Consider the following 22350-nt stretch of genomic DNA (forward strand, 5'->3'; position numbering starts at 1 on the left):
TGTCCCCCACATCCTCTGCCTGCAGGGTGAGCTCACGGTGGGTGAGGATGATGCCCACATCGTGCAGCGGCACCTGCCCTTTGAGGGTGGCCTGGCCTATGGCATAGACCAGCTGTTGGAGCCACCTGGCCTTGGTGCCCGCTGTGACCGCTTTGAGACTCGGCCACTATATCTGGTGAGGGAGGCCGTAGCCCAGAGGTGGATGGGCAGGGGCCCAAGCCCACCTGTCCTGTCCATCTACCTGACCTTGCTGTGTTGGCCTCCATTTGTTCCAGAAGATTTGCAGCATCTGTGGGCTGGAACCGCCCTGTCCTGAGGGCTCACAGGAGCAGGTAAGGGGCTGGGAGCTGGGTGGGGTTTTGGGCAGGGTCTAGGCACCACCAAGTCAAGCTGTCTGCAGCCTCACCCCTCTTGGCCCAGGGCAGCCCTGAGGCCTGCTGGCGCTACTACTCAAAGTTCTGGACGTCCCCTCCCCTGCACTCCTTGGCACTACGCAGCATTTGGGCCCGGCCCAGCCTCTGGGGCCAGCCCCAAGGCCTGGGCAGGGGCTGCCATCGCAACTGTGTCACCACCACCTGGAAGCCCAGCTGCTGCCCTGGTCACTATGGCAGTGAGTGCCGAGGTGAGCGTCCTGAGGTTGCAGATGCTGCTGCCTGGCTCCTCTGGCCACCAAGATAGCCAAGGGCCATTGTTCCTGAGAAAGGGTGTTGGGGTGGTCAGAGGCTGAGGCAGGTCTGCAGGGGAGTGGATCTTACAAGGAGAGAATGCTCTAAGAAGTGGGGTGGGTATGTAGATGGTGCTGGGGTTCCTGGGTGTTCTCCAGGGCATGGTGGCCTGGAGGGTTCTCAGTGCAGGGACTTAGGTGGACTGCTGCTTCTGGAAGAGCCTTGACTGCCACTGGGAGGATGGATGGTGTGGCTAGGCTGGGGATGCATGTGTGTGTGTGGTCCTGATATGAGCCCCTGGCCCCACCTCACCTCTCCCACTCCATCCTCTAGCTTGTCCCGGCGGCGCCAGCAGCCCCTGTAGTGACCATGGCATGTGCGTGGACGGCATGAGTGGCAGTGGGCAGTGTAGGTGCCGTTCGGGATTTGCAGGGACAGCATGTGAACTCTGCGCCCCGGGTGCCTTTGGGCCCCACTGCCAAGGTGGGTTGTCCTGCCCCACCCTGCCCTGTCCTGCCCCCTGATTCCCTTGGCCCGTGTGCCAACTCCATCCTCCTGCCTGTCCCTCTCCTCAGCCTGCCGCTGCACCTCCCATGGCCGCTGTGATGAGGGCCTCGGGGGCTCTGGCTCCTGCTTCTGTGATGAGGGCTGGACTGGGCCACACTGCGAGGTGCAGCTGGGTGAGCGGCCCTTGTGCTTGTGCCCACCTGCACACTCATGTACACTTGCACACACCAAGTGGAGGCAGTGAGGGTAGGTGGGAGGGAGCCCGGGGGCATCTAGGAGGGCAGCTACTAACCTGGATATGTGCGGTGGGCCCTGGGGGACAGAGCTGCAGCCCGTGTGTGCCCCACCCTGCGCACCCCAGGCTGTGTGCCGTGCGGGCAACAGCTGCGAGTGCAGCCTGGGCTATGAAGGGGACGGCCGCACGTGCACAGGTGAGCAGGTGGGCAGGGATGTGAGCTGGGAGGCCCCACTCCCCTCTTGTCACCTGGTCCAACCACTTTCTCCCTGCTCCCAGTGGCAGACCTGTGCCAGGATGGGCGTGGTGGCTGCAGCGAGCATGCCAACTGCAGCCAGGTGGGCACAGTGGTCACCTGCACTTGCCTGCCCGACTATGAGGGCGACGGCTGGAGCTGCCGGGCCCGCGACCCCTGTGCAGATGGCCACCGCGGGGGCTGCAGTGAACATGCTGACTGCCTGAACACCGGCCCGGTGAGCAGGCAGGGAGCCAAGAAGCCGGGTGGGGAGGCCCCCCAGAGCCGCTCCCCAAATCCCTGAAGGGCACCCCCCTCTGCTCTCTCGCCCCAGAACACACGGCGCTGCGTGTGCCACACTGGCTATGTGGGTGATGGACTGCAGTGTCTGGAGGAGCTTGAGCCGCCTGTGGACCGCTGCCTGGGCCAACCACCACCCTGTCACGTGGATGCTGTGTGCACTGACCTGCACTTCCAGGGTGTGCTTCCCTGGCCCCCCCCAGTGCCCCAGCTTTACCTCAATGACAGCTGGCTGACCTGTACCCCTCCCTTCTGCAGAGAAACGGGCTGGTGTGTTCCACCTCCAGGCCACCAGTGGCCCTTATGGTCTGAACTTCTCAGAGGCTGAGGCGGCATGTGGGGCCCAGGGAGCTGTCCTTGCTTCTCTCCTTCAGCTCTCTGCTGCCCAGCAGGTGTGTAGAACTCGGGAGCCAAGCCTGTGGGGGTCTCTTGAGTTGGGCCTTGGGTCTTAGCATCCCTCCTGCCCCTACAGCTAGGCTTCCACCTGTGCCTTGTGGGCTGGCTGGCCAACGGCTCGGCTGCCCACCCCGTCGTTTTCCCTGCGGCAGACTGTGGTGATGGTCAGGTGGGCGTGGTCAGCCTGGGTGCCCGGAAGGACCTGTCGGAGTGCTGGGATGCTTACTGCTATCGAGTGCAAGGTGCAACCACCCCACCAAACCCCACTCCCTGGCTCTGCCCTATTTCCACCGATCCACCAACCCACTGACCCACCTTTCCCACAGACGTGTCCTGCCACTGCCGTGATGGCTTTGTGGGTGATGGGACCAGCGTGTGCAACGGGAAGCTGCTTGACATACTGGCCACCACTGCCAACTTCTCCACCTTCTATGGGGTGTGCAGGGGTGCAACCTCAGGACTGGGGTGTGGGGTAGCTGGGATCCCTGGGAAGGGAGCCCGTCCACAGACCTGTCTCCTCACCCTCCCAGATGCTGCTGGGCTATGCTAATGCCACCCCGCGGGGTCTCGACTTCCTGGACTTCTTGGACGATGAGCTCACCTATAAGACACTCTTCGTCCCTGTCAATGAAGGCTTTATGGACAACATGGTAACTAGCACGGGGGCATGGGCAGAGCGGGGCCAACTCTGCTCCCTCTGGCTGGCCCAGGCCAACAGGCCTTGCTTTGCCTACAGACACTGAGTGGCCCAGACCTGGAGCTGCACGCCTCCAACACCACCTTCCTGAGCACCAATGCCAGCCAGGGTACCTTGCTCCCCACCCACTCAGGCCTCTGCCTCATCATCAGTGACGTGGGCCCGGACAACAGTTCTTGGGCCCCTGTGGTGAGTCTGGCTGCTGCCCTTCCCCTGCTGGCCCTAGCCCTCCCTCACCTATTGAGCCTGACTCTGGTCTTCCTACAGGCCCCAGGGGCAGTTGTGGTGAGCCGTGTCATCGTGTGGGACATCATGGCCTTTAATGGCATCATCCACACTCTTGCCAGCCCCCTCCTGGCACCCCCACAGCCTGTGAGTTGGCAGCGGGGGTGTGATGGTTAGGCAGAGCTGCGAGGGGCGAGGGGACAGCTCTTGCCAGGTCCTTGATGCTCTCCCTGTTTGCAGCGGGCATTGGCGGCACCTGAGGCCCCACCTGTGGCAGTAGGTGCAGGGGCTGTGGTAGCTGCTGGAGCACTGCTGGGCCTGGTGGCGGGAGCCCTTTACCTCCGTGCCCGAGGCAAGGCCACAGGCTTTGGCTTCTCTGCCTTCCAGGTAGGGTTGGGTTGGGGGTTGGGGGGGGTCTGGGTCCATTGATCTTGCTGGTGGCCCCTTACCACTTACCTCTCTTCTCAGGCGGAAGGTGATGCTGATGATGACTTCTCCCCGTGGCAGGAAGGGACCAGCCCAACCCTGGTCTCTGTCCCCAACCCGGTCTTTGGCAGCCATGATACCTTTTGTGAGCCCTTCGATGTGAGTGTAGGGGGCTGGGGGGCTGGGGAAGTGGGTCCAGGGCCTGGTCTTTGCCCAGCCACAAATGGTCCTCTCCCCAGGACTCGCTCCTGGAGGAGGACTTCCCCGACACGCAGAGGATCCTTGCGGTAAAGTGACGTGGCTGGGGCTGAAGCAGAGGCACAAGCAGGAGGGAGACCACTTTTATTGCTTATCTGGACAGATGCCCCGAGTGGGCGGGGCAAGAGGGGCTGGGGCCTATTTGGACAATAAAGGTGCCCTCAGCGGATGTGGGCCATGTCGCCGAGGAAGGGTGTCTTCATGCAGCCGGTGCAGAGCTGGTCCATCCAGAGAGGCGCCTCGTGCTGCAAGGGTGTGCGCCGTGGGTAGAAGGTGAAGTCCACGCGGTAGTTGAGCAGGCAGCTAAGGGAGGCCATGTAGAGGTCGGAGAAGCGCACGAGGCGCCGTGAGAAGTAGGTGGGGTTGTGGAAGGTGCGGAAGATGCTCCCAAACTGAGCGTTGAACAGGGCTTTGGTGATGCACCTGGGGAGGGAGACAAGGGGCACTCGAGGGGGGACACAGGAGGGGGCTGGGCCAGGACTCCTGCCCTGGCCCCACGCTGCTCACCTCAGCTCCTGCCGCTCCTTCATCCAGGCAGCCAGCACCTGCCGCGACTCAGCATCCTGGTAGGTCTGGAGGAGACAAGGTGTGCACTGGGTGTGTGTGCCCAGGTGACAGCCCCGGCCCCTCCCCCAGGAGGTTCCCGACACCCCCGCACCTGCATGCGCTCCAGCAACCCCGTGAGAGCCTGCTGCCACGTCAGCGAGTGCATGTACTGCTCCGTGTTGATGATGCGGATCTCACGCTCCAGCTCGGGGATGATGGCACCTGTGCGCCAGCCATGCCGCAGCATGAGATCCTAGTGGGCGGGGTGGAGGACAGCGTTTAGTGACAGCTAGGAGGGCGCCCTCCCCTCTGTGGCCCAGGCCTTCCCCCCTCACCGCCAGGTCACTGTAGAGGTGGTCTCCGAAGTACAGCACACGGGGGCCGCGCCATTCCGTCAGGCGCAGGAAGTCAAACAGGTTTCCCTGGGGAGAAGTGGGGGGATACTGCTGAGCCCAGTGTGCCGAGGGAGCTCCCATGGGGCTGCCAGAACTACTACTTGTTCTCCACCAGTCCTCCCAAATCCCCAAAGGCTGCGAGGCCCCTCTAGCCAGATGCTGGGCTGCCCCTTCCTGTGGCCCTGCTGTCTCCTCTGGGCTCTGGCCCTTGCCACCTCCCCCTCAGACTCAGTAAGGGGGTCTGCCTGCCGCAGGAAGGTCTCCTGTAGGCCTGGCATGGTGCCCTGTGCCTCCAGGGCCTCCCCTCCCTGTAGCCCTCAGTCCGCTCTTTGTGGGAAACAAATTGCAGCAGCAACCACAGCCCTGAGGTCCTTCCCAGCCTCTCAGCCTGAGCCCAGAGGGACCCAGCAGACCACTGGCAGACCTCACTGTGAGGCTGTCTGCCCCTCCTGCTCCAAAGCCGGAGAAAAGATGAAAACACTCAGCCAGGCTCAAATACAACAGAGGAAGCTCACAGGGGAGCAGAAACTGGGGGCAGGATGTGCCTCCAGAGCAGGAAGTGCAGCAGCCACCGGGGCAGAAGCCCACACCGCAAAAATGAGCATTTACACTCGGCAAAAAGGAGTTACTAGAACAGTCTGTGCATGTAAGAGGCCCAGGAAGATGAAAGCCCTGGGGGAAACGGGTGGTTGTGAAAGGCTTAATTGTTGAAATAAGCTCAAGTGGGGAGGCTGAGGAGCAGGGGACCCCGCTAAAGAGGGAAGTATGAGTGGGCAGAGGCTGAGGATGTGCCCTGAACCAAGAGGAAGAATCTTGAGGTGCAGGTGCCGAGTTAGGCAGGATGGAGCCTGAGGTTCCAGCAACAGGAGACAGAGGAGGAGGGAGAAAGAGCAAAGAAAGACGAGAACCAGGCAGGATCCAACACACACACATACAAAATGGAATTTCAGAACATCAGGCATAAAGAAAAGTCTAAAAGCTGCCAAGGAAGAAAAAGTCATGTTCCCCACCCCCTCAGGCTCAGCCAAGATGCCAAGACAAAGGAAACTGTCACCCTCAGAGCCAAGGGGAAGAACCTGGGCCCGAGGGGGCCACAGAGAGTTGGGGGCCTGCAGGCTGGGAGGAGCACCTGCAGGCCAGGCCTCAGCATTGGGTACCCTGAGGCTGCTCCCCCAGGCTGCACCCCTGGCTTCCTCCCTGCCACAGCCTCTAGAACCCCCACCCTCAAAAGCACAGCTCAGCCAGGATTTCCGCATTCCATCCAGGGCCAAATACCTTAATCACCTCCTGCTCCTAGCCACCCAACCCCCATAGCCCAGTACCAGGCCCCTTCTCATCTTTGTAGCCAGCCAGGAAAAGGGGTCTCCCCAGAGGCCTGTGAGCCCCCCCACCAGCCCAGCTTAGGGGCCCCAGGCAGGCTTGACTGGCTGCAGCAGAGTGGTCAGCCCAAGTAATAAAAGGGCCATTTACCGGGCACTTAGCAAATACCCGGCCAGTCTAAGGGCTTTACATCACAACTCAAATAGAGTATTGTACCTCTTTTACAGGTGAGGCAAGCAAGGTACAGAGAGGCCAAGTGACTTGGCCAAGCTCCCTCTGCTATCGGGTAGTGGAGTTGGAATTCAAACACAGGCAGCCTGACCCAGAGCCCAAGCCCTCAACAATGCCCAGGCATGTGCCCTGAGAGCCATTTCTTGGTAGCCCCTGGACGCAGGGCCATGGTGCGAGGGGACAGACCCACAGCAGATGTGTAGTGGCTGGTCAGGGCACAGAATGCCATGCCACTGCCCCCTCTACAGCCTGGGGCTCTGGTTAGGCCCTGTGGACCCCGTCAGGTGCTACTCCCACCTAGATGGCAGATGGCCCTCACCTGCCGATAGATCTTGCCCTTTTCCAGGCTGGTGATACGGTCCCACTGGAGAGAGCCTTTTTCATCGAGTTTTCTGAAAGGCCTAGGGTGGGGGTAAAGGGCTTGATTTCCAGTCTGGCAGGACCAGGCACCCCCCCACAAAGGACCACCTGCTCACATGGGCCACAAGCCAGCAAGGGGATGTCCCTACCCCAAGCACACAGGGCAGTGAGCAAAGGCCAGTCCCTGTTCCCTGGCCTCATCACCCGCCAGGCCCATACTTGCGCCGGTCGGTGAAGAAGCTGGGCTTGTCTGCCTGGACGATGACCACGTCAAAGAGTTGGCGCCAGTCGGGACCCACCATGTGCCGCATCCCCTTGTCCCTGGGCAGAGGTGGGGCAGAGGTGGGACAGGCCACCAGGTGGTCTGAGGGAGGCTCCTGGCCTGCCCACCCCCTGCCCGGCCCCACCCTGCTCCCTCCTCCCACAGCGGGACGGGGCTCACACAAAGCTGAAAGGACTGTTGGTGATGAGGAACAGCTGTTTCCCATGGGCCACCAGGCGGCTCAGGACGGCGAAGGTCTCATCCCCCCTCAGGATGTACTTCTCTAACGGGGGGAGATGGGTCTGTGAGGGCCAGCGCTGCCTCCTGCCCAGGCAGGCTGAGGCAGCTCCTGTCCACCCTTACCCATGTCCCGCTCGATCCACTGGTACATGAGGCCCTTCACGTGCACATCTCGAATGGCGTCCTGGGGACAGTGGAGGGATGGTGAGGGTGCAGTGGGGCCCAAGAGGGCCTGCCCTGCTGTAGCTGGACTTCACCTTCCCTGCTCCTGAGAGGCAGGACCAACATCCTCACCGTCACATCCTTGTAGAGGTGTGCCTGGTCAAACTCCAGGCCGTGGCCCAGGAAGTAGTCCACCACGCAGGACAGCAGTGCCATCTCTGGCAGCGAGAAGATGTCCATGAACTGCTTGATGGAGGGACCCTGGGAAGGAAGCCACTGCCTCAGCAACCCCTCCAGCCCTACCACCCCAGCCCTGGAGACTAGGGGCTCCGAATCTGCCTTGGGCCACTGGTGGAGGGGCACAGCCTGTCGGTCAGGGCTGGCTCACTGGGGTGTGGACACCACCTCCCAGGGAGCCAGCAGCCACAATGAGATCACTGAGCTGGCTGCCCTGGGAGTGGCAGGTGGAGTAAGTACCTTGCCATAGAAGCCACTCATCTGGTACAGTGGGATGTGCTGGGTACCCCCATATAGGTCAATCACCTCCTCGTCTGGCACAGGCTGGAGGCCCCTGGGTGGCACACAGACTTCATCAGTCCAGAGTGGTCCTGAGCCCAGGCTGCAGCACAGGGCGGGGAATAGGGGGGAGGCAGGACAGTGTGGATCTGGAGCAGCAGGCAGGGGAGGGGGCAGGGCAGAGTCAGCACTGACCTGTAGGCCGTCCCCAGTTGCACATAATGGAAAGCGTCAATCTTCATCAGAAGGCTCTGGGGGCACCAGGGGAGCAGGATGGGTGGGGAGGAAGGAGTCTGCCACTGGCCCTGAGCCAGCCTCTTCCAGCCCCAATGCTGAAGCCCCAGTTGGATGGTACCAAGGGGATCAGGTGCACGCAAAGAAGCTACAGCTTTGAGGCCAAGGGGTTAGACAGATGAGGAGACCCCCCTATAGGGGATGAGGGGCTAAGGAAGTAGCCCCGATATACAACCAGTCAGGAGGGGCCAGGGAAAGTCAGTGGTCTAGGCACTCACCTTCTGAATGTCGTAGTGGAGGCCACGGATGGCAAAGCTAGGGTTGTAGTCATACTTCCGAATCCCCTCTGGGTACTGTCGGTGGAGAGTGGGCCAAGCCTGAGCCAGTGGCACTGCCAGACCTGCTGGCTGGGCAGCTGCCTCAGGGGATCAATTCAGCCATCCGCCCAGGGGAGCCCCATGACTCAGCCTAGGGTTAGGCGAAGCTGGGCCCTGCTGGCCTCCAGGGCCTGGGCCCCCTGCCTGGCTAGCCTCACCTTGTAGTGTTCAATCAGGATGTCACGGGCGGCAGTGAAGATCTCTGGGTGCAGCGCGTCTGCATACTGGGCCAGCGTGTAGTCGTAGTCAAAGCCGTAGACCTCAACATCACGGAGGCTGATCTCGTTGTTGGCGTAGATGGCTGCTGGGTTCAGAAGACTGCAGACCTCAGGGGGCAGGAGGTCTGGGGGAAGGAGTTGGAAGTATGATGAGAATGACAATGTCCTCACGGCAAACAGCAAATGGTTACTGAGCACTTTCCAGGCGCCCAGCCCTGGGAGCCTCATGAAGAACCCCAGGATGGGTACTCTTAGTTCAGTGCTGCAGCTCACCCAATGTGCACCATCTTCTGCAACTGAGGCTCACAGAGAAGTCACTTGCCCAGGGTTAAATGGTTGGGGTAAGGCAGAACTGGCAATGAGCCAAGCCCATGGCTGGAGCTTCTACTTGTGGGTCCCGGCTTACACCATCACCAGCAGCCCACCAGGTACACTGAGCCCAGGCCTCCTCCAGGCTCTCACAGGCTCCAGTGGACACATGGCTATGCTCCGACCCTTTCTACCTTGCCTGAAGCTAGGGGTTGGGACTTAGGAACACTATCGGGATAGCGGAATACTGGGTAGCCCCTCCGCTGCTCAGGCCCCCAGCTCTGAGTAGCTGCCACAGCCTGCGGAGTGAAAGCCCTCTAATGGGATTTCAGCTGCCTGCCAGCCCGTGTAATGACATTTGCTGCCTCTAGCCAGGGAACATTGCTAATTAAGACGGGGGGACGACAGGCGGGACGTGTGATGTCAGGTTCTGGGCCATTACCTAGACTGTTCCCCAGAAGGAGCCACCACAAGCCCCTGGCTGCTCCCGAGGGGCTGAGTGGGACACTGTGCAGAGTGGGCTCTGGGGTCCCAGGGAGGCACATGAGGCTGAGGGGGTCCCAGGCTCACCTGCCTTGGTTTCCCCATCTACAGAGTGGGGAAGGTGGATGGAGAAAGGACATGGGCTTTGAGGTCAGAGACCAGACCAAGCCCTCCCTCTCATGGCTGTGACCTCAGGAAAGTCACCTCACCTTTTGGGCCTCAGTTTCCTTGTCTCTAAAGGGGGAACAAAAATTGTACCAACCTACAGAATTACTAAGAGGGTCACATAGAATGTGCTCTGTACAGCATTCTCGCTCTGTACCCACGGCAAATGTTGGAATAATGGGCGATGCACCTCTGGAGCCCATCAATTCCCCGTCCTGGATTTCCCTGCATCACTCAAGGAGCAGGAGTCGCAGGGAGAGAGAGGGGAGCAGACAGGACTAGGTGCACAGGGTACTGCCCTGCAGGGGCTCCAGGTGGCCCTATTCCTGAGACCTCTAGGCTGTGGCTCAGGCCCAAACAGTCCAAGCCTTCACAGAATCCATCTCAGCCACAACCAGTCATGATCTCGAAGCCCTTGGCCATGCAGCATGCCTCGAAGCTGCCTGTGCTCAGAGGCAGACGCTCGCTGATGAGCTCCCAAGCTCCAAGCATTCGCCTTGGAGGCCCCCTTGGAACAAGGCTCCTCCCCTACTCCCTTTCCTTTGGAGCCAAGTGCAGGGTGTAGTGTGGGGGAACAGGAGTGGCTGGTTCCTCTGTCAGCCCCAGGCCAACCTAGGCCTGGCAGAGAGCAGCTGCTTCGCAGACTCGTGGGTGCAGACAGAACACTCCTCACGTGAGACACAGCCAACTTCAGCCCTCCAGGGAGCTGCTTCTGAGATGCCCCTCATCTGGTGTCACTAGGACCCTGGGCCTTGCCTTTCCCATCGTCCTGAGTTCCTGGATACCAATTGTGATTCTTGGTACAATGACCAGTAGCCCCCCAGGAAGGGAAGGATTTGCTTGGCAGGGCAGCCTCTTGCTGGCAGAGTTCTGGCCTAGTCCAGGCTTTTGCCTCTGCCCTTGAGGATGTTCCCAAGGATGGACAATTCTCCCAGGAACAACGCAGGATGGGGAAGCAGCCCACAGGGCTTGGCCTCCTGATCTGATATCTGGACCAAGAAAACCATAGCTCTGAGGGCCACAAGGTCTAACTCCCTTCCACAGGGCTGTGGTGGTGCACAGGGCCAGGTGAAGTAGATGTGCCCCAACCTGCACTGGCCTCCCAAGTTCACTGGTCTCACTGTCCAGCCCCTACCCTTCTTTCTCCTCCTCAGCCCCCAGCTCCCACGCCTGCCTGAGGCTCCAGGTTCCAGGGCCAACTCTTCCCATGACAGCCATGAGACTCATTGTGAGTGCCATCCTCCCAGCCACAGCTGGGAGCACTTGCTGGGTGCCTTAGAGGCTCGTGTTGTTCAATCCTCACTCCAATCCTGTGAGGTGGTCACACTTATTCCTGCATCATCTAGAGGAAGAAACTGGGGCTCAGGGAGGTGAAGTCACTTGCTCCAAACCATCCAGCAGTAGGCAATGTGGTTGAGATCTGAATTCAGGTCACCCCACCTGCCTTAATCACTCAGCCCCTTGGTGTAGCCTTCCAATGTCACCACGCTGAAGCTGGGGGTGGGGGTGAGGGTGGGCGGCTGGCCTGGAGCAAAGTTTTGCCCACAGGCATTAGCCCAACACATACCTCAGTGCCCAGAATCTCCCCCAGAAAACCCAGACAGAAGGGGAGAGTTAGGACTCAGGGGTGCAAGGCTGGTTTATCCTGGTGCTCACCATGGCATCTTGAAAATGACCTTGCCCCTTTCACATCAAGAGGAGCTTGGGAGTCTCTGTGAAGATCTGAAGATCCAGGTGAGCCTTGAATGACAAAGCCCAACAGACCTCCCTATTTCCCTCCCCCCACACCTACAGGCAGGCTTCTCAGGCTGCTCTACAGAGGGTCTTCTCTAGGCCCAGAGCAAAAATGTCTCCTTAAATAGCATCCCAGGCTTGTCCCCTCCACTGAGGGTGGGGGGTTGGGGTCCTGACAGAGGCCCAAGGGCTTCAAAACCACCACTCCTCAGGGGTCTTAACTATTCTGCCTTTAGCTTCTCAAGAGATGGGTCCCATCCACCCAGCCCTCGCAGGTCTCCACACAGCTAGAGTGGAAGCTCCCATTCAATCAGTTGGAATCTTCCAGACAGGGCCACTTTGTCTTATCAGACAATGAAAGCTGGTGTCACCCCAGGGGACTCCTCCAGAAGCTCCCCTGCCCCTTCTTGGCGTGGTTCTTTCTGAGTCATCACCACCACCCTGTGACAGAGGCCCCAGGATAGTGTTTTATGTCATAAGACACTGAGGGTCCCAGAGGGTGAGGCTTGCTGAGCGCCACCCACCTGGTCAGCGATAGGGCCAAGACCTAAACGGCATCTGTCTGCTCCAGAGGCAGCGCCCCGTGAGACCCGTGAACAAACATCAAGTTCGCTCAGCTCTCCGGCCTCACCAGGGCACCCCGGCTTGCCCTCTCTGAGAGGAGGCCTCAGGCCTCCTCAGCCCATTTTACAAGAGAGAGGAGGATAGAGGAGGTTAAGTGCTCTGGCCAAGGATGCAGCAACCCTTCTGGATTCCAGGGGACTGGGGCGTCTTGGTCTCGTTTCTCCAACCAACACCTTCCTCTCCTGGGCTGAGAGCACTCCGGACCTCCAGGGCGCAATCTAGAGGTGTCGGAAAAGTCTAGTGGGTGTCCACTTAGGTCGGGCAGTCCCTAGGAGCCTGTTCCGGCCAGCGCCGCCGGCTGGCTTTACCCTCAGTACTCCCGCCCCAAGTGAGGGCCCCTAAGAGAACAAGGGGTTGGGGGCGTTCCCGCCGCGGCGGAAAAACTAGCAAAGGCGGCGGGGGCCCCACATTCCGGCGGCCGCTCCAGGAACCCGGAGCTCCTGCAGACGGAGCCGGGGAACAAACCTCCCGCCCGCCCAGCAGAAGCCTCCGGGACGACCCGCTGGAGCCTTTCTCGAAGAGCCGCCGGGCCTTCGGGCTCCAGAGCCTCGGCGAGCTGCACTGGGGCGCTTCCCCCGAAGAGCGGCGCCCGGGACGGCTCGGGGGCGGTGCCCTGGCGCTCTGTCCGTCGGCGGCCGCGCGTCTGCCGCCGCGCGGGATACATCCCCTGGCGCCCACTCCGGCTCACCCACCGTGCACCAGCTTCCGCATGTCCTGGTAACGAGCCCATAGGTGCGCGCCGAGCTCGGCGCCGCCGGTGGGCGCCGGGGCGGGCGCGAAGCGCGGAGCACCCGGGCACTGAACGCCGGGACCCGGGGGGCCGCAGCCGGGGCAGGAGGGCGAGGACGAGGCGGCTCGCGGTCCGCCGTGGCCTCCGCAAGGCAGCCAGCGCCGAGCGGCCGCCCGCAGCCCCGCACCCGCCATGCCCGCCGCGCGCCGCCCGCGCAGCCCTCGGCCCGTCGGCCACTCTGCTGCCCTCCTCCTGCGCGCCCGCCACGGTGGCCGCGTGCTCCTCCCCGTGGCCGGCCAATGGGCGCGGCCCGCGGAGCTCGGCTGGCCAATGGGCGCGCCCCTCGGCCCTGGGGGCGGGAGGTCCCAGGACGGGGCGGGGCAGGCTCCCTGGCCCCCTCCCCCCAGTCTCCTGCTCCGCTGGGAAGGACGGTGCGCCTCTCTCTGGTTGCGTTGGCGGCGATGCTGGGTCCGTCTGTCCCCCATCTGGGAGGTCGGAGGGCCTAAGAACGGCCGTCCCCGAGAAGCTGCGGACGGCCGGGGCGCGGAGAGGAGGGGGCGGGAGCGCAGCAGGTCCACCCCGGCCCCGTAGTCCTCTGTCTCCCCCTGCGTTCCCGGGCCCTCCCGCCCCTTCCCCCATCTCTTGTCCTCCTGACCGCAGATCCTCGGCCCCTCCCCCAAGTCCCCCTGCGGGGGTCCTCTTCCTCGCCTCCGGCCCCTGACTGGCGTTGCCCGCAGACCAGAAGCTGGTCCGTTTCACTAATTTAGCGAATAAAGAGCCCTTTCCGCGCGCTCGCCGGCGCCAGCCCCACGCGGGTTGAGACTCTAGGAGCCGCAGCACAGCCGACGTCCGCTGAAGCAGCCCCTTCTCTCTCCCTGTACCTCACACAGATGACCCGTTTTAACTCGGAGCAGGACGACTGGGCGCTGCAGGGCCGTGGGCCGGGGGTCACTGCGCCTGCCTGGTTCCGACCTCAGCAAATGGCCGCACCGACCCGCCCCACTCCTCTCTTCTCTCAGGCCCCTTCTTGAGATGCCGCGGTCTCTTCTAGCACTGTCTCCAGGCTGTCCAACGAAATTCCTCTTTCCTGCTTGGAACCGCTCTCCACCCTCCTTTCTTCTACTCAGATCCGTTTTCTGAGTACACATATGTATCAGGCGGTGCACTGGGCCCTGTGGAGGCCGACCCTGCACCTGTGGGCCCTGTCAGTGGGGGAGCTGGCCAGCTGGACACTGGTTCCGTGGGGTGCTCCCCACGGTGGCCTCGCCAGGTTTAAATCCACTGCACCTTGGTTAAGGACCTACATTGTGCCAGACCCTGGGCCAGGTGCTGGTGCAAGATGGAGGGTGGGCCCGTGGGTGGGTGGCTGTGCCCCCCCTCTCCCCCCAAGGCCCCAGTGAGCTAGGTGGGCACTGCAGACCTGGCCACACGTAAGCCTCATCTGGGCGGGATATGGGCGCTCTGAGACGTCCAGCTCCCAGAGCTACAAACAGAAAAGGGAGTGAGCGCCAAGCGGGTGTGTGTGCGCGGTTGGGTGGGGTTGGCTCCAGAAGAAGGCAGGTTGGTTATCTGAGCAGCTGCTGGGGGCCTGGCCGCTCAGCGGCAGACCCTACGACCCCTTCCAGGGGCCCTGCTTGCTCTGTCTCTTCTCCAGCCTGTTTTTGTACGTTATGTGTCCACATCACCAAACTCTCTTATTGGTTCTAAGTTTTCATTTGATTTTTGTAGATTGTCTAATAGTTGTTTCCCCTCTCAAAGATACTCCCCAGTTTTTTTATCCTTAGGTAATGAGGTGACAGTCCCTTACAGACATCTTCAGCAAGCACAGCGATGCAGCCCGAGTAAAGTCGCTGGAGTCAGAGCTCTTCTACCTGGCTTAATTTCTTAACTTCTCAGTTCCCCATCTATAAAAGGAGATGATGAAAATAGAGGCGAGGTTCACTAGGTTCCCGAATACATATAAAGAGCTAGGGCTCAATAAATTATTATCATCATAATATGATAGCTAATGTTAGTTGATCAGGTACTACGCCCCAGGCATTGTGTTAAGTGCTTTATTTATATTATCTCTCTAAATCCTCACAGCATCAGAGAAAGGTCCCCATTTTGTGGATTAGGGGGTTGAGGCACAAACCACCTAAGGGAAGTATGTGTGCAGCAGGGATGTGGTTTGACAAAGCCCGTGCTCTTTAACTATTCTGCAGTTCTGTGATTATTGTGAATAAGGAGATGATGCATAAAAAGCATCTACAAGTCCCTGTATGACGCTGTGTCCCATACAAGATAGTTTTCATTAATTTTAGAGTTGTTTGTCAAAAGATGCTTACTTAGACTTTTGTTGTGATAAAGTTCAGCTTTCTTTTTTTTTTTTGTGAGGAAGATCAGCCCTGTGCTAACATCTGCCAATGCTCCTCTTTTTTTTTTTTTTTATGCTGAGGAAGACTGGCCCTGTGCTAACATCCATGCCCATCTTCCTCCACTTTATATGGGAGGCCGCCACAGCATGGCTTGCCAAGTGGTGCCTCAGTGCCCGCCCCGGTCCGAACCAGGGAACCCTGGGCCGCTGTAGCAGAGCGCGTGCACTTAACCACTTGTGCCACTGGGACGGCCCCTAAAGTTCAGCTTTCAGCGATGCATATCAAATTCTGTTATTTTTAGAAGTCTAGTTACCAATCACGACCCTGAAATAAAAGCAAGGCGTTGCGTAATTGCATTTTAGAGTATGGTGTAGTACACGTTTAGTCCATGAGAAAGGGTCGTCACTTCTATGACGACTTTAAGAAAAAACATGGCGGTGACAGAGCAGGGGGTGCGGCTGCCGACTCTGTACACTAGCCTGTAGCAGGGAGGCGGCGGGGCAGGACCGGGCTAAAGCCACGTGGGAGCCCTCGCCCCCTTGGGCAGCCCCGCCTCCAGAGCCGAGGCGCCTGCGCCAGCTCCATCAGGCTGGGCCAGCCTCACAGAGCACGCGCACTTCGCCGCATTCTGATTGGCGGACCCTGGAGCTCCGCGCTAGACTCCTGAAGGTCTGTGCACGTTTGGCGGGGACGCAGGCCGCAGGCCTTAGCAAGGACGAGCAGCACGGCTCAGCTTCACACGGGCGCTCCGGTCCAGGGCCTGGGGCAGCTCCCGACGCTTCTGGTTCTGCCGTACCCCTCTCCACGACCTCGGTCGGGCATGTTTTCCAGGGCCCAGGTGAGACGGGTTCTGCAGTGGGTGCCCGGAAAGCAGCGACTTGGCGTCTACAGGTTCCTGCCCTTCTTTTTTGTCCTGGGCGGAACAGTGGAGTGGATCATGATTAAAGTGCGCGTGGGCCAGGAGACCTTCTGTAAGTGAGGGTGCAGCAGCCTCTGTTTCATTTCAGGAAGGCAGGAGGCGGCAAGGGACCCGTTTTCCTGGAGGATGTTCTTAGGTTGCAGACCGTTCATTCCACTCAGAGCGATGAATTGCTTTTACCCTGGTCAGAAGGGCAAGTGCAGGTCCATTCGTTGGGCCGTCGAGGCCAGCCCGGGCTCTCCTGTAAGCGGGGCGACAAAGGCACATTGGCGAACAACCTTGAGACCTTCCCTGCACTTTGAGGAGAGGGCACATGGCTCCACTAGGACGCCCTCCACTCAAGCCTGCCCTTCGCCCATGCCGGTGATATTGTTTGGGCCTGAGGAACAGCCTTGCTCACAGCACCGTGTAAGTGGGTGGGATCCTGAGCATTCATGGAAACCCCTGGTAACTGACCAGTTCTCTCTGTACTCTTCAGTCCAAACCCTGGAGGGAGCTGGTCTGCCCGGTTTAGCTGATTACCACTGCCTTTACAGGGCAGAGTCATTGGCACCAGGGCCCAGCATTGTGAAAAAAATGCCTAGCATTGCTTTGTTGAGCACTAGCTCTGGAAAGGCTGGTTCCTCTTCTGGGAAGACTTCCCCAACCCCTGGCCCTTTCTGCTTTGTCCCTCTCCAGAAACACTGTATCACTTGTGAATTGCCAACCTTCATTAAAAATATTGTTACGGTAGTGCTTTCTAAAGATACTTAGTCCTTCTGTTCATCCATTCATCAATATTTAATGAGCACTGATGAGAGGATATAATGAAAAAGGCAGAGGATCCCCCACCCCAGAAGAGCTCTAATGGGAGAGACAGACGTAAAGACGGTTACTATTAAGTGTGATCAGTGTTGTGAGGGGAATGTTGGGGGAGCATGGGAGTTTGAGGTGGGGCACCACAATTGTACTAGATGGTGCAGGGAAAGCTTCCTGGAGGAGTTACCATGTCAGGTAGGACCTGAAGATGGAGTGTCAGCCAGATGAGGGGAACATTTGTGGAGCTGAAAGTGTCTTGTGCCAGGGGTAAGAGCAGACATGGGGGCCTTGGTGTGAAAGTATGCTGTGTTTGAGTGACTGAAGCAGGTGAGCAGATTGAGGGATGAAGTGGTTAGAGAGCTGCCTGCAGGGCCACAAAAGGGCTGGAGAACAAAGTGTGCCCCAAAGGATTGAAGGGTTTTAAATGGCAGCAAATTACTACATGTGGAGAATGGCTTCTTGTGGAGAGGAGATTGTCAAGAACACTTAGGCTATGTGGTTGTCCAGGTTTGAGATGGTGGCCTGGTCTAGGGTGGGGACAGAAGGGAGGCCAAGAAGTGGGTAGAGTTGAGAGACACCCCAGAGATAGCACTGGCATGGCTTGGTGATTGAGTAGATTCAGATGAGGAGTGGAGGCTTCTGGCAGGACAGCTGGGGCAGGGGGAACACAGGCAGGACAGTCCTGGGCTCCATTTTGGACATGCTGAGGTGGAGATGGTTATACAGATCTGAAGCTCAGGAGGCAGATCTGGGTTTGTGGGTCATTCACAAGCAGATTGTGATGAAAGTCAGAGTCAAACCCCAACATCTTAAGGGTGACTGAGAGGGGTCAAAAAGGCCAGGAGAGTTTGTTATCACAGAAGACGAGGTTCAGGAAGTTTCACTATGTGAATAGGAGGTAAGCCCCCTGTCCCACACCAGGAGAGACTTGAAGATTTGCAAATGCGAATCAGGAAAGAGCGGGTAGAGAGGCTGGAGACACCTTGGCCCCTGAGAAGGTGGGAGAGGATGGGATTAGAGCAGGGCTGTAGGAGTGGCCCTTGGAAGTTAGCTAGAAGAGTTCTTTACTGATGACTTTTTTCTGAAGAAAGAGTTCATGGCTATTTGGGGGTTGGTGAAGAAGGGTCAGGGTCATGGCTGAGGAAACAGGATTGTCAGGCATCACAGTGGACCCAGTTAGACGCATCAGCTGCCCCCACAGTGCAAAGCAAGCAGAGTGAGGCAAGAAAAAGGAAGGAAATTGGGTTAATCTGTAGTCGGGGTGTTGAAGGTGTGTCAAGAAGTTGATGTTGACAAAAAGGGAATTTCAGCTGGTTTGGGCAGGGGCCAAGGGCCTGAGGAAGAAGTTGGTAGAGGTCCAAGGACAGAAGGGCTAGAAAGGTAGTAGAGGTTGTGGTCAGAGCAGAATGAATTTATTGCTTCAGAGGAACACTGCAAGTAGATGGCAGAAGTTGACTGGAGAAGTCAGGGAGGTGAAGGTGACTGGTGCTTTATCCCTGTAGGGAATGGTGTTGCTTGGGAAGATGGAGCCTGAACTAGATGCCAGCATTTTCAGTGATTGAAGGCGAGTGATGGAGAGCAGGTGCCGGTGCAGAGATGGTGGCAAATGGCATAAGCCCCAAAGGAACAGGGTGGAGAAACAGTAGTCTGGAAAAGCAGCAGCTGAGAACAAGGAAGCTGACCTTACCTCCCCACCCTGAGTTCCTGGGTGTGGGAGGGGGAGCAGCAGAGAGCTACAGGGCAAGTAGTGCCTTTGAGGGGCCAGGTTTCAGTTAAGAAGGATGATTTCAGAGAGAACAGAAATTGTGGGGGAAAAGGAAGTGAGGAAAGTCCTAACATATTGCTAAGAGGTATGCTAGGACATGATCCTATCTTTGAAGACACCGACTCTTACCCTGCTATTGAAGTCCAGAACTCCATTAATATAGTCCTCACTTTACTTGTTTTGTTTTAAATTAAGTTTATTTTGGCATTGAGTTAAACATTACTGTTGAGATTTCAGAAACAGGTGACAGACATAGACTACTGGTTCAACTACTCTGATGAGTATTTTTAATTCCTCAGTTTCTTAAAAATCTAAGTAAAATTTTTGTTTGATACAGATGATGTCTACCGTAGAAAAGCCTCAGAAAGACAATATCAGAGAAGGCTGGAAGATGCATCAGAGACTGAACTTCAGCAATCAATAAAGTGAATATGAAATTTTACTACTGGTTTCAATTCCTTTAAAAATGTACTTTTCAGATCTCTTGTTCTTCTCACAGAACTGCCTTTACAAAGAATTTTTATAGTTTTCCTGTCTGCTTGAATACTTCCCAAGTCACTGTTGAACAGCACTTGTGGGAAAACTATTTCCTCCTAACACACACCTACCCATTGAGTCTAGTCCATGAAATATTTCTTAAACAATTCAAAGATCAATCAGGATGCTTTTCAGTGCAGTCTACACTGTGAAGTTCTTTGTTTTAGGCAACAAAAGATAACCTTATCAACTTTTTGGGCAGAATTCAGATTTAATCATGGACATAAAAGATCTCTATTGCAAGATCATTTAAACCAGGATATTTATGCAGATTACATTTCTGCCAGCTACCAATTTGTAAACATTTTGCTAGGTTGGTGGGAATTCCTGACTGACCACACATTACTCACGTTAAGTGCTCTTGTGAACAGAAATAACCCCTTCCCTTGCCTGGCTCCACTAACATACAAGGGCTGGACCTTCATGAGGACTAAGGGTGGTGGGGGCGACAGGCCTCACGCCTGTCTACGATGAAGATAAAGCTTTCATCTAGCTGCTGAAGATAAAGACACTGCTCCTTCCCTAAGAAAGTGAAACTTCACAGTGTAAAGCAACCAGAGACCTCAGCTAAATCAGAGGCTCTGTAGTGGGAGAGATTCTGCAATCTGACCAAGAATAAGTTTGGGTCAGCTGGTAGAAAAGGTAAAGGTATCTTTCTATGCTTGGATAACCACGTCCTACATCTTTCCAAACAAGAAAATATCTACATATTAAACACTAAGTTTCAAAATGATTTCTAACTATGGCTCATGAACAGAGAAGCAGATGCTTAAAGCCACAGGGTATCCTCAAGTTAATGATCTCTGCCACAAATATGTCTGAATTTTTCTAGGGCTTTTTTCTAATATGTTAGTCCATTTATGTTAGAACCAATTCAGCATAAAGAGCCACTGACTTGTGGCTCTACCTACAGCACTACCTACAGCAAGCTCAGGTCACTGCTCAGAGATGGCTTGTGTGTGAAGAGCAGTGAAGACCAACAGCACCAGGGAAAGTTGCGTCCCCTAAAGAGTTCCTGGTGAACCTAACCTCGTAGGCATTTTAGTGATGAGACTGCTGCATAAGAAATTAAAACTGTGGTATGATTCTCTCAATTATGTGGCGTAGTCCATATGTTATCCCCATCCCCAGTTTTAGAGTATTTGATATATATGGAGAATTTAGTAATGTTTGATACATATAGAGAATATGTAACATACACAACTTTTACAAGGAATAGTTGTAAATGCTAATAAAACCATCAGCTAGCTAACTTCTGTGTCTGCTGTGGGTTCCCTCCCTGGCCCACCCCCACCTCCACCGCAGAGAGAATCACTAGCCTCAAATTTGTGTTAACCCTCCCTAGAGTTTTCTTCTCCTTTTTCAAAATATATAGAGAAACTGCTGACTTATTGAAGGACAACAAACCTTTGAAGATGACAGGACAATGTCTGACTTAAAGACAAATGAGTAGCACGGCAATTTTTGTATTAAATTGACACTTTAGAGCACATTAGTTTGGATGCTATAGAGTAAGAACTAATCTTTGTTAACCAAGGTGCAAGCTTTTCAACTTTGCTTTGAAAAAATTTTAACCCTCCTGCTAAAGAATATGACTCTACCCTACTTATCAAACACTGGAACTATTTAAAGGAACTTAATAATTTAAAGTGAAAAGAACCGTAATATTCCTATAGGCTGATTACAGAACTGCAGTGCCCCCTAGTGTGAACTAAAAGGCAAAACATAATTTCAAAAACCACAGTACTGGGGCCGGCCCGGTGGCGCAAGCGGTTGGGTGCGCGCACTCCGCTGCAGTGGCCCGGGGTTTGCCGGTTCAGATCCTGGGCGCACACCGATGCACAGCTTGGCAAGCCATGCTGTGGTGGCATCCCATATGAAGTGGAGGAAGATGGGCATGGATGTTAGCCCACGGCCTGTCTTCCTCAGCAAAAAGAGGATTGGCAGGTGTTAGCTCAGGGCCGATCTTCCTCACCAAAAAAACACAGTACTTATTCTAGAATGACCAAAATCTAATTAGCATTTATTGCTAGAAGTCTCCCTCCACTGTAGCGTTGGGGAAAGAACGTGGACTTTGGAGCTTCACTAATTTATCTGAACTGATAGGGAAAGTACCTACGTTAGGTGCACAGTAAATACTCAGTAAGCAAGGGCTGTCTTTGTTCATCTAGCAGTCCTATTTTGAAAGTCTTGCCTAAATCTCTGATGTTATAACTTAATCACTTAACTTTCTCTATTTTTGTAAGTCTGAATTTTTCACACTGTTACCTGTCTTTAGCAGTACAGTTTTTAGTCTTCACACATGTGTACTAAATTTGGAATTTCTTGCCACACTTACGTGCAATCCACAAAATGTGAATACCACATCTATTTTGGGGATAGAAATAGTTCTGTTAATGTGTTCAGTTCTCAACTTTCACTCAGCTGACCTAGCACACTTCCAAACTAAAAAGGAACAGAGTAATACTTAGCAGTATTTGTTTGCTCATAGTGTTTTCAGCTGGAATGTTTAACTATATATCAACAATCATTCAAAATATGCTCATGAGCATAGATGGCAGTACAGCCCTAAACTCTTAGAAGAACAGAACCACAGGGATTTGCAAAGTGATATTAGAGGAAAACAGTTGGTTGATTTTACCAACACTTTCTATTAAAAGTGTGGTTATGCTTTAAGAGCTTATAAGCATGTTAAAGACATATCTGGGCCACTTGTCTCTTCTGGCCACAGAGAGCTGACTATTTGAAATGGGTTACATTCCTTTATGACACAGGACATGCTTTTCTTACCTTCCGCCATCAGTAACTCTCCAATTTTAACTTCAACCTGCATTTCTGCCCATGCTGAAGACATGTTAGGAATTCCTTGACTGCCAGCCTGAGAGGCTTGACGTGGGGCACGTCAGGCTGCAGTTTGACTACATTCAGCCTCTTTGTTAATACAGCCTGAGCCCTAAACCAGGGTCTGGACACTGACTTTTGCCTCTACCTGAGGAGCTCTCTTCCCTTAAATTGGCAGCCGTATCCCTCTGAGCATAAAATCAGGGCTTGCAGGAATTAAATCGGCTTGAAACTAACATCTGACACAAGCTTTAACAGAACAACCAAACCTGGTTAATCCAAA

At 56.1% G+C, this 22350-nt stretch overlaps 3 protein-coding genes across 12 annotated transcripts in view; 2 read left to right on the top strand and 1 right to left on the bottom strand.

The window, feature by feature from the left end:
- The window catches only part of STAB1 (stabilin 1), a 28099-nt gene extending 24045 nt beyond the window's left edge, over positions 1 to 4054 (top strand). Inside the window, exons 53-69 of the mRNA XM_014792844.2 lie at positions 26 to 175; positions 276 to 332; positions 421 to 622; positions 999 to 1148; positions 1241 to 1345; positions 1496 to 1603; positions 1687 to 1880; positions 1977 to 2121; positions 2201 to 2334; positions 2415 to 2580; positions 2665 to 2774; positions 2869 to 2988; positions 3075 to 3224; positions 3303 to 3407; positions 3501 to 3647; positions 3729 to 3845; positions 3926 to 4054. Coding sequence (XP_014648330.1) covers positions 26 to 175; positions 276 to 332; positions 421 to 622; positions 999 to 1148; positions 1241 to 1345; positions 1496 to 1603; positions 1687 to 1880; positions 1977 to 2121; positions 2201 to 2334; positions 2415 to 2580; positions 2665 to 2774; positions 2869 to 2988; positions 3075 to 3224; positions 3303 to 3407; positions 3501 to 3647; positions 3729 to 3845; positions 3926 to 3982 — 2217 coding nt within the window. The 3' untranslated portion in view covers positions 3983 to 4054. The remainder of the gene's footprint in view (positions 1 to 25; positions 176 to 275; positions 333 to 420; positions 623 to 998; positions 1149 to 1240; positions 1346 to 1495; positions 1604 to 1686; positions 1881 to 1976; positions 2122 to 2200; positions 2335 to 2414; positions 2581 to 2664; positions 2775 to 2868; positions 2989 to 3074; positions 3225 to 3302; positions 3408 to 3500; positions 3648 to 3728; positions 3846 to 3925) is intronic.
- Positions 4012 to 13066, bottom strand: NT5DC2 (5'-nucleotidase domain containing 2). Of its 5 annotated transcripts, none has more exons than XM_087431167.1 (14): positions 12813 to 13066; positions 8746 to 8930; positions 8489 to 8563; positions 8172 to 8227; positions 8004 to 8079; positions 7593 to 7721; positions 7422 to 7482; positions 7239 to 7341; positions 7016 to 7117; positions 6756 to 6837; positions 4826 to 4912; positions 4603 to 4743; positions 4452 to 4516; positions 4012 to 4367 (listed from the first exon to the last, which is right to left on the bottom strand). In XM_087431167.1, exons 1-14 carry the CDS (start codon positions 13042 to 13044, stop codon positions 4106 to 4108), a joined length of 1656 nt encoding a protein of 551 aa, XP_087287293.1. In that variant the 5' UTR covers positions 13045 to 13066; the 3' UTR covers positions 4012 to 4105. The 5 variants fall into 5 exon arrangements, with proteins under 5 accessions (XP_087287293.1, XP_087287294.1, XP_087287295.1 ...); XM_087431168.1 differs by having other exon boundaries at positions 8004 to 8031; positions 12813 to 13064; XM_087431169.1 differs by having other exon boundaries at positions 4012 to 4247; positions 7938 to 8079; positions 12813 to 13064.
- An 88-nt stretch (positions 13067 to 13154) lies between these two features.
- On the top strand, positions 13155 to 19131 carry UQCC5 (ubiquinol-cytochrome c reductase complex assembly factor 5). Of its 6 annotated transcripts, none has more exons than XR_015552227.1 (3): positions 15814 to 16045; positions 16219 to 16534; positions 19027 to 19131. XR_015552227.1 is itself a non-coding variant. In XM_004419799.3 (2 exons), exons 1-2 carry the CDS (start codon positions 16028 to 16030, stop codon positions 19116 to 19118), a joined length of 243 nt encoding a protein of 80 aa, XP_004419856.1. In that variant the 5' UTR covers positions 15794 to 16027; the 3' UTR covers positions 19119 to 19131. The 6 variants fall into 6 exon arrangements, 1 of the variants encoding a protein (XP_004419856.1); XR_015552226.1 differs by having other exon boundaries at positions 15816 to 16045; positions 16215 to 16534; XR_015552228.1 differs by having other exon boundaries at positions 16037 to 16098; positions 16215 to 16534.
- Positions 19132 to 22350: the final 3219 nt, after the last annotated feature.

The sequence above is a fragment of the Ceratotherium simum genome, chromosome 5 (assembly GCF_057802395.1).
Source record: "Ceratotherium simum simum isolate JZ-2026a chromosome 5, ASM5780239v1, whole genome shotgun sequence".
Taxonomy (NCBI): domain Eukaryota; kingdom Metazoa; phylum Chordata; class Mammalia; order Perissodactyla; family Rhinocerotidae; genus Ceratotherium; species Ceratotherium simum.

Bases quoted from the DNA above. Each gene is read 5' to 3' on its own strand.
- NT5DC2 (XM_087431166.1), bottom strand. From the start codon at position 13,044: ATGGCGGGTGCGGGGCTGCGGGCGGCCGCTCGGCGCTGGCTGCCTTGC. The intron at 7,118-7,238 runs GTGAGCCCCGTC...ACCTCTGCCCAG, and splicing joins AACAGTCCTTTCAGCTTTGT to GGACAAGGGGATGCGGCACA. The intron at 4,368-4,451 runs GTGAGCAGCGTG...CTCCCTCCCCAG, and splicing joins AAGGAGCGGCAGGAGCTGAG to GTGCATCACCAAAGCCCTGT.
- UQCC5 (XM_004419799.3), top strand. From the start codon at position 16,028: ATGTTTTCCAGGGCCCAGGTGAGACGGGTTCTGCAGTGGGTGCCCGGA. The intron at 16,179-19,026 runs GTAAGTGAGGGT...TGTTTGATACAG, and splicing joins CGTGGGCCAGGAGACCTTCT to ATGATGTCTACCGTAGAAAA.